Source organism: Scatophagus argus, chromosome 8 (assembly GCF_020382885.2).
Source record: "Scatophagus argus isolate fScaArg1 chromosome 8, fScaArg1.pri, whole genome shotgun sequence".
Taxonomy (NCBI): Eukaryota; Metazoa; Chordata; class Actinopteri; family Scatophagidae; genus Scatophagus; species Scatophagus argus.
Genome location: NC_058500.1, coordinates 412,501 through 422,500, shown reverse-complemented (window position 1 = coordinate 422,500; position 10,000 = coordinate 412,501). Strand labels below are relative to the sequence as shown.

The window sequence follows — 10,000 nt, the reverse complement described above, 5'->3', positions numbered from 1 at the left end:
GGCTACTTAGCAAGCTAACAGGTATTTCAGTGTGACTCAACTGACTTCTGTCCAGCCCAGAGAGACAGACACACCACAGACCACATCAAGCTGCTTCAGTCCGCTGTGTTTTACCAGTTTTACACTTTATTAAACCAACAGTTCAGTCATGTTGCTTCATCATGTTCCTCCTCTTCTGGGAGCAGATCTCATGATGAAACTGTTGAATCCTGTTCAGACCTTGGCGCTTCCTAGTTGTCTTTAGACCGGAACCTGAATATTCAGACCCATCATTGCAAGCAAAGTCCATGTTCTGGTGTTCTGCTGGTCAGAACTGATCAGGGGATCGATCACCAGCAGACAGTCTTAGAAAATGCATAGAAGACAAAGATCCAAATGCCCTTAGAGAGAGCTGGCTGAGGGGCGGAGCTAAAGGGCAGCACAGGGGGTGTGTGGGAGTTGTAGTGTAACTGCAGAGGGTGTGGGTGCCGACAGACAGACAGGGAGCACTGATGTGATGGATGGATGAGGACCGTGTGTGTGTGTGAGAGAGAGAGTCTTCACCTAAAACTGCTTGTCATGCATTTGCTACATCAGGATTTCAGGATTTTTTCAACACTAAATTATCTGGCTATCTGGTTTGATGCATTTCTTTGTTTTATCCAAAAGCAAACTGAACTTCTTTGGACTGTTGGAACAGATCAAACTTCAGCGGTCCTGCAGTGGTGATGATGAAGGAAAGGTCTTGATCTTGTTTGATAAGGACAAAGTGTGAGTGAACAGGAACAGGTGGGGTGTGAACAGGAAAAGGTGGGGTGTGAACAGGAAGAGGGGGTGTGAACAGGAAGAGGTGGGGTGTGAACAGGAACAGGTGGGGTGTGAACAGGAAGAGCAGGTGTGAACAGGAAGAGGGGGTGTGAACAGGAAGAGGTGGGGTGTGAACAGGAACAGGTGAGGTGTGAACATTAAGAGGAGGTGTGAACAGTAAGAGGGGGTGTAAACAGGAAAAGGTGGGGTGTGACCAGGAAGAGGGGGTGTGAACAGGAAGAGGGGGGTGTGAACAGGAACAGGTGGGGTGTGAACAGGAATAGGGGGTGTAAACAGGAAAAGGTGGGGTGTGACCAGGAAGAGGGGGTGTGAACAGGAAGAGGGGGGTGTGAACAGGAACAGGTGGGGTGTGAACAGGAAGAGGGGGTGTAAACAGGAAGAGGTGGGGTGTGAACAGGAAGAGGTGGGGTGTGAACAGGAACAGGTGAGGTGTGAACAGGAAGAGGAGGTGTGAACAGGAAGAGGGGGTGTAAACAGGAAAAGGTGGGGTGTGAACAGGAAGAGGGGGTGTGAACAGGAAGAGGGGGGTGTGAACAGGAACAGGTGGGGTGTGAACAGGAAGAGGGGGTGTGAACAGGAACAGGTGGGGTGTGAACAGGAAGAGGGGGTGTGAACAGGAAGCGATGGGCATGTTGTGGTGATGTCTCTGCCTGCGGCTGCAGCGTCACTTTGCAGGACAAAGGCTGAAGTAAATGAGGCACTTGTTATGACCCAGAGCTGCAGGTCGTCGGCCTCAGAGGTCTGCTCCACCATGGCTGTTGCTACAGAAACAGTTCGTCCTGTCGGCCGTGTTGCCATGGCGACGTTATAGTTATTGACAGCCAACGGGACCACAGCTGGGCCTGAACAGTGGATGGAGAGTGTGTTTGTGTGTGTGAGTGAGTGAGTGTGTGTGTGTGAGTGTGTGTGTGTGTGTATGGCTCTGTTACATCAATAATTTCAATGTTTTTTTTTTACAAGCAAGCAGGCAAATCAGATAATCTCTGAGTCTATTTAATCTCTAATATTAATATTAATAATAAGAATAATAACGTTAGTGAGCCTTTACATGTTCAGCTTATAAAAATAAAAAATCATTCCAGTGATATTCACATGCTCAGATTACACAGAATCACAAAACAGCGCCTTCAGGATGCGTCGGCGGTTCAGGACTGAAAGGCTCTCGTGTTGTTTGCATACGAGTTGAAAGTCAAAAAGATGAAGCTGAGGATTCAGTCAAAGACAGACAGGACCAGGATCCTGATCCTGATGACTGGTATCATGAAGCTGGTTACCCACTGGCTCACATTCACAAGCTCATGTGATTAGGATATAAAACTCCTGCAGCTCAAGACTTTTACAGGCACAGCAAAATAAATCCACGTGTCTTGGCTAAATTTTTGGTTCACGATGTTTGATGACAAAGTGATGACTCGGGGCAAACTGCTGAGCTGCAGCTGATACGAGCTAACTGCTAACTGGTTAGCCACCTGGGCTATAGACAGCTACTACAGATTCTCTCTGTTATGTTCAGTAATCAGCTGAAGAGGGAAAATTAAGTGTCTGTTTTTGTTCATGCAAGTTTCAGTTTCATATTAGAGCTGTAATGATTATTTTGCTAATCAATTAGCTATCGATTACTGATCATTCTCTAATTCTAAAAACTAAACTTAGATGTGAATATTTTCTGTTCTTCTTTGCTCCTCTATGAAAGTAAATTGAAAATCATTCAGACATTTGAGGACGTTATCAATTAAAAATGTTGACTGACAATTGATCAATTAATTGAGAAAATAATCAACAGATTAATTGATAGTTAAAATAACTGTGAAATAAAAGGAACTTATTAGGACTTAATTTAGCTCATCTGAAGCTGTTAATTGTTTGTTTGTCAGTGAAACTTTAATTTCTCTGTTTTAAACTATCTAACACAGTTCTCATCTCTTTTGTCCCTGTAAGGATCCTGTAGCAACAATGACTCCACTGATCTGACTGATCAAGGGTACAGGTAATGATGTCTTCTGTTACCATGGCGATCTGTTACCAGCGTCGTGATACCAGAAAGAATTCAGCCCAAAGAGAGCTGATAACATCAGTCTCAGGGTGCAGCAAAGGATGATGGGTAAAATAAAAATAAAGTTGTTGGTTAATTATGCTGCTCTGTGTGTCATTGGCCAATCAAAGGCCTCAAAACCCACCCACCAGCCAATCAAAAAAAAAAAAATCCTTCTCTGCTTGCTTCTCATCCTGTAATCAGAAACAGAAATGTTTGCTGTCATCCAATAAGAAGCAGGAAGAGGTGGGTCTTCTGTCTGCAGCCCAATTTAAAAAGCCCTTAAAAGTAGCCAATAAAGAAAAAAAAGGAAATGTCTTTCTTTGAACCAATTAGAGAGAGAGCCCACCCACTAGTTCCCGCCCACTGAGCCGACTGCCAATCAAAACCTGCGTCAGTCTCTGTGGGCTGGGTGTCAGCCAGGGGCCCGGGGCCTTCCCCTGTTCCCGTGGGGACACGGCTCTCCTCCAATCAGAATCCTCTCTCCATCCTGCGGTGGCAATGCTAGCTGCTGATAGGCTGGCCTCTGAGAAGCTGGCTGCTGATTCGCTGTCAGACAGAGGCTCGTCATCGCCCACAGGCCTGAGGAAGGAGAACACTGCCCTCTGAGCTGCTGCTGAGCTCCCAGAATGCTTTGCAGGGTGGGTCATGCTGTGGTCTCTCTCCTCCCTCTCCTGTCTGTGGGCCTCTGCTGCCTTCCTCCTGCTCTTGGTCTCACTCCTTCTCCTCCTCTCCCTCACTCCACCTCCAGGCTCCTCCACCTTCTCCTCAGGTGGAGGTGCATCCCAGGATCGAGCGCTGTTCCTGGGTAAGCTCCTGCTCCTCCTCCCCTGCTCCCTGTGGTCATCCCTTTTCTCCTTCTGCCTGACAGTCTGACTTCTTCTTCTCTGCTCCTCTTTCTGCCACTTCTCCTCCTCCCTCCTCTCCTCCTCCCATGCCTCTTCCTCCACCTGGTCCAGGTCCAGGTCAGGAGGCACTAACCCTCCTCCTCCTCCTCCTTTTGTTCTTTGTTTAGTTTCTCCTTGTCTCCTCGTCCCCCTCCTCTCTCCTCCTCCTGCTGTACCACTCCTGCCTCCCCCCTGCTGGCTGAAGGAGGTGGTTGTCATGGTTACTGTATCCACAGCCTGCTCCTCTGTGTGTGAAGAGGAGGGGGAGAGGGCTCCTTCATCAGGGCCTGACGGACAGACAGAGAGAAATAAAGTGAGTGTTGAGCTGCAGTTCCTTTAACGTCCACCGGATGCTGCTGTGATCAAACTCTTGCACAGTGAAGGTTCCTGTAGGGAGACGTTCGGGCTCAAAGTGTGAAGACCCTCACTCCCAGTTTGCATCTAGTCAGCAAGTACTTTTACCTGAGTACTGTACTTCAGTACAATTTTTCTACATGTCAGAGAGAACTGTTGTACTTTTGTACTTCACTACATGTTTTGACAGCAGTAATTACAACATACTTTTCAAAACTTTATGAGAAAAAAGTTGCTGATGAAACCTTTTTTCTCTAAACTTTTCAGAGGGATTAATTACGATTCCCAAAGAGGTCAAATTATATAATATTTTGTTGAAATAATTAGAGCAAAGTACAAAATTATATATATATATATATAAAATAATATGACTGACCCTTTGGAGGAGCACAACCACTCAGGTTGGGAACCACTGGACTAAACTGCCACTGCTATGGTGGTTAAAACTGGCTTCACTCACTGATACTCAAGCACCGTTTGGCATTAATAAGCAGGTAATGTAAAATGTAATGGAATATCATTGGCAGAACAAGTACTTTTACTTATATATTTGAGGTATATTTTGAATATTTCCTTTAATGGAGTACATATACTTTATGTATTAAGTATTGGCACTTTTACTTAAAGCCACTGACTCATATAAAGATGGCCAACATAACTCCACTTCCTCTCACTGTATGAAAGTGAAGCATAAATATCCTTTTAATAGCTTCATATAACAACTTAAAACCTAACTGATCAGAAAAATGAACATTTGAACAAACATCAGTGTGATAAGAACCACCTAGCATGAGAGAAACCACCTTTGGGAAAAATTTATCTGATGTGTACTTTGAGTTTTAGTTTGGCTCAAATCCCATCTGCAAACATGGAGGGGGAGGAGCTTATAAGCTGTACTGTAGCCAGCCACCAGGGGGCGTCCGGAGGTTTGGACTTCACTCATGCCTGCCATCTTTATATTCAGTCAGTCATTTTGTGTTGATTCTGGCGTGTTTCCGCCTCCTTGTGTCATATTTGTAATCTAATTTTCTTTTTAAACGCAGTGTTGACAGAAAGCAGATCACAACATGAGCATCTTTTAAAAACATTTGCAACAATCATAACATGAAACTACATGTTAAAATGTTATGTCACATGGCAATATGAAGATTTTTGAAATGGTCACGTCCAAAACCTTCTGGTGACTGCGGCTAAAACACGACGAAGAAGGGATGAGGGTCACTGAGAGCGAAAGTAAAGGAAGTGAAAGAGGAAAGGAAGAGCGAGCTACCAACCGCGAGTTCTCAGTGCGTCCAATCACGTAGAAGCAGGGCTCACCCTGTTTCGAGTTGGTCATACAGAGAGACAAGCTGGACAACTCCACTGAGGAGGACGGCGAGGATGAGGAGCAGAACAGGAAGTACAGGAGGAAGAGAGAAAACAAACAGTAAGAAGGCAGAAATCAGGAGAATCCCAGCGCTGTGATTGGATGATTGACAGAGTTGTAAGTTAAACTTTTAAGTTTTCCTTTTCTTCATTGTTTTAATTCTCTTGTTTTTACAGGAAGTGAACTAACTCAGTACACTTACGGTACCCAGGACGTTTTTGAGGCACTTGACAGTAAATATTGTACTTTTTAGTTCATAATTTAACGGCTACAGTTTGATTTCACATACGAAGTGAGACACATCAGATCCGCAGGTGTTTTCAGTGTTGCCGTTGATTCGACCAATCAGGCTGAAGCTGTGCTTCAAGTCAGCGTTGAGCCTGATCATAACACGTGAACGCAGCATTTGTGTTCACTCGTCACGCACACACGGTTGAAACGGCATGTTTGTGAGGAGTTTTAAAGATGTTGAGCCACAGACAGGAAGTGAGACAGTACTGAGAGAGGGACTGATGGCTTTTACTCCTCCATGTTTGTTTGGTAACTTCAGTCACTTTGCATGTTGGCATTGATTCTTCATGTCAGTGAAGTCATTAAACTGAGCTCCAGCAGCTGCCACACCTGAAGGCAGCACTGAATATCAGCCAGTAATGAAAACATACTTTATTCTGAACCAGTGAAGTACTTTTACATTTTAAATGCAGGAGTATTTCTACGCAGTGATATCAGTACTTCTACACAATTAATAGATCAGAGCACTTCTTTCATGAATGAAGAAAATGTTAAAGTTCAGAATTCAGAGACACTGCAGTACACAGAGTACTGCAGTCTGTACTGTGTACTACAGTCTGTACTGTAACGGTCTCAGGCCTCACCGTAGTCGGGCACGTATCCGTTCCCCTTCTTGAGGACCAGGTGGATTCGATGACCTCCCCTCCTGATCTGCTCCACAGCCTGGCTGTGAGTCATCCCCGACGTGCTGTCTCCGTTGATCTCCACCAGCTGGTCCGACACCTGACACAGCAGGTACAACGTTATTCCACACACACTCAGCAACTGCACCTCGAAGCTCCAAAAGCAACTGAAATTCAGACAGAGTGATGTGACGAAGATAAAACTGATTCTACAAACAAGCTCATACTGCAGTTGGAATTTTTACATAATAATCTGTTTCTGACAGAGTTTCTGCTGAGGGACTGCGAGGGATCAGGTGGTTCCTCCCTCTGAATGTGTTGCTTCCAGGCCTGTAAATGTTCATGCTGCCTGTAGGAAGTGATGTCACACAGATCTGAACCTTTTACAGCCTGTTGAAACCACCTGCAATGTGTTTGATGGGCTGGATTTAGTCCTTAATTATTCACAGGCATGTTTTGGGCATAACATGAAATTAACCAATCAGAGTGTCACCTCTCATTCTCTCTAAAAGCCAGGTGTGCCTGCACCTGGAGCACCGCTGTTCAAACGGCACAGCTGCTTTCTGCTGCCTCCAACAGGACACGTGAACACACCTCATGTTAACAAGAACAAAATGTCAGCTGTGTTGGTAAGTCAGAGTGTGACATGATCTGCTGCAGCCAGTAGGGGGCGATCTGTGTTCTTTACGTTCAGATCGTTTGGCTGTAAAATGTTTGCGGCTGAGGGCTGCGTGACCAGCCGGAAAGCTGAATGTTTGATGTTTTCACAGCTGCTGACGGAAACTCAATCAAATTGTTTAATATCACAAAGGGGAGAATCATGAAGTCCTCATGATTAACACACACAACGATGACAGGAAGTGACCCGGCAAAAGTTCATCACAACAGCAAAGCTTGGTTAGTAAAGTGCAGCAAGCGCCCCCCAGAGGCTGCAGTGATGATTACAGGAAACGTCAGGACGTTACTAAAGTCATTGTGCTTCAGCTCTTCATGGAGATCTACGTCAGTCAGTCGCTGAGGTGATGTCTCACTCTGACAGGTCAAGAGAAAAGAAACATCAGAGACTTCCTGCTGCAGCTCCTTCTCAGTAAAAGCACTGCAGATGTGTGTACCTGTATCTTGTTGCTACGCTGGGCTGGGCCCCCGTCCATCAGTCCCAGTACATACAGTCCCATGTTGTATTCGCTGCCCCCCCTCAGAGAGAAGCCAAAACCTGTCGGACCTCGTTCAAGATCGACACGGTAGAACCTAGAGTCATCCTGACACACAGACAGACAGACAGATGATAAAACTACTGCTCTGACTGTCTTGGTGTGAGACTGTGAGGAGTCAGACTGACCTTTGACCTCCCTCTGGATCCTTTCGCCGATCGACTGTCAATGTCCAAGTCCGCTCCTTCTGACACAGAGGACAAGTCTGAGGAGAGGAAACGTCAGTTTGACTGCATTATCTTTATTCACTGAATGTATTTATCCACAGCCCTAAACAGGATGTTGTTGTACACGTTAAAATTAATTGTCACATGTTCTGGTTGTAGACGTCCGCAAGCAGAGGGGAAAAGTCAGCTCTGTGTAATGCGTTTAATGTCCATTGTTAACACAAATCATGATGTTTTCCTAAACAAACCAAGTAGCTCTAGAGATTAAACCTAACCAAACTAAAATTTTGAAATAATAATGTGAAAAAATGTCTTGTCTTGGTTTCTCTGGCTTCACAACTCTTCACACGACGTATTTTCTGACAGAAAGGGCAGACAGCTTTATGGGCGAGAGAGAAAACCCTGAAGGTTAACGTCAGGAATCTGCCATCTCACCTGCTGGGTTAACGTTATCTTACTCTTACCCTCGACATTTTGTCCACCATTTCACTCAGTAAATGTTGCTGAAGAGGTAAAATAAAGTTCCTTTGTCTAAAGTTGAGTTACCAGTTAGCTTGTTAGCTTAACTCAGTCGCCAGTGGGTCACAAAGTGCTCACTGTTAGCAGCTGTGTTAGCATGATGTCCTCCTGTAAGTGACAGGTAACACTGGGCAGCGACAGACGATCTCTTTCACCTCTCTCAGAGTGATGCTGAAAAACTTGTCCATGCTTTTGTTACTTCTAGGCTGGACTACTGCAACTCACTATTGTCAGGATGTCCAAAATACTCCATTAATAGCCTGCAGCTGATCCAGAATGCAGCAGCAGGAATCAGCAAAAGGGATCATATCTCCCCCATCTTAGCTTCTCTTAGCAGTTTGCTATTGGTCAATGGCACAAATTAGCAGATCAAATTTCACAAAAGTTGAACTCTAAATAAATGTTAGGTTCATTAACTAACTATTTTAGGTTGGCCGTTAGCTGCTGGTAAGTGACACTGATTAGTTATTGATTAGCATTAAATACGATCACATGGGTGTGTGTACTGACATGTGTCCATACGGTGTCTGGGCATGACGCTCAGTCTCAGTGTGTTCCCGGCTCTCCTCAGGATCTGGGCGAGGTCTCGGTGCTGCAGACCCCCGACCGGTCGGCCCTCCACCGCCTCCAGCTGGTCTCCAGGCTGAATCTGCCCGCTGCGAGCCGACGGGCTGCCGCGACGCACCGTCACAAACCGGTGAGACATGAGGGAGGAGGCTGCAGAAGAGAGAGGACGGTCACATGATCAGACAGCAGCCGGTCACACTGAAGTACTCCTGTAGCCACGGCAACATAAGGCGCTCGTGTTTCCTGACTTGATCCAGAGAGCGATGAAGACTCTGGACCTTCCTCCCTGCCTGCTTCGCTCTGACAGCTGCGTAATAATGAATGTGGCTGAAGTTTAATAATTGAGGTCTGTTCAGTCTGCTTGGCTGAACCAACAGCTGAAGGCCTGAGACAGAGCAGGAAGTAGCAGGACTTCGATGCTGGAGACCACTGCTCACTTCCTGTTCGTTTTAACTATGACCACCATCTGCATCCTAAACCAGTTGTTAACCATGGAGGGTCACACCGATGGTGGATCAGCTGAAATCACCTCAACCTTGAGGACAGATGAGGTGGAATGTTTCTCACGTATTTCGACAGACAAACTTCACGGCATCTCAAACGACTGAACTCATCAGAAGTTCCATTCGTTTTGCGCTTGTTTTCCCGTCCGAACGGCAGCACTTTGTGAGCTTCCTGCAGGACAACATTTCCTGGATCCTCTTCTGTTCTTTCACTTTGTGTACTTTTGCACTTGTGCTCACTGAATTTCCTTCTTCGGAGGATAAAGTTGCACAGATGAATGATGCTGTCTGATGGAGACACGAAACGCGCTTTAGTTTGTGAGAAAATCATTTTCAGTCAACTTAAAATCCTGCTTAGAAGCAGTTAAACTCAGCTGCTCCGAACGGAGAGAAAAACAACATTTGTGGGAGTCTTTTTTACAGCTCAGACAGCCAAGTTCAACACACACACACACTCACACATACTCACGCACGCACACTCACACACACACACACCTGATCCTGAATCAGTCCAAACCTCAGGGAGGAGGGAGAGAATTTCTCTCAAAGATTTTCTGGCTCAGAGACATTAACCACTGCATACCTGAGGACAAAGAGACGAGACAAAGCGTCTCCTGCTGTCAGGTCACATGACCGGCAGACGATCAGATGAAGCCGTGGTGCGTCAGTCAGC

General features: G+C 45.7%; 1 protein-coding gene across 6 annotated transcripts in view; it reads right to left on the bottom strand.

Annotated features, from left to right (window-relative positions):
* Positions 1-103: 103 nt before the first annotated feature.
* magixa (MAGI family member, X-linked a) overlaps positions 104-10,000 on the bottom strand; it is a 35,650-nt gene continuing 25,753 nt past the window's right edge. For 4 of the 6 annotated variants that reach the window (XM_046396598.1, XM_046396599.1, XM_046396601.1 and 1 more), the window contains 5 exons: positions 8,768-8,974; positions 7,700-7,776; positions 7,473-7,619; positions 6,322-6,460; positions 104-4,013 (listed from right to left, as the gene is read on the bottom strand). In XM_046396598.1, coding sequence (XP_046252554.1) covers positions 3,172-4,013; positions 6,322-6,460; positions 7,473-7,619; positions 7,700-7,776; positions 8,768-8,974 — 1,412 coding nt within the window. In that variant the 3' untranslated portion in view covers positions 104-3,171. Of the gene's footprint in view, positions 4,014-5,354; positions 5,443-6,321; positions 6,461-7,472; positions 7,620-7,699; positions 7,777-8,767; positions 8,975-10,000 lie in introns of all 6 variants that reach the window. The other 2 variants (XM_046396604.1, XM_046396603.1) reach the window with 2 other exon arrangements.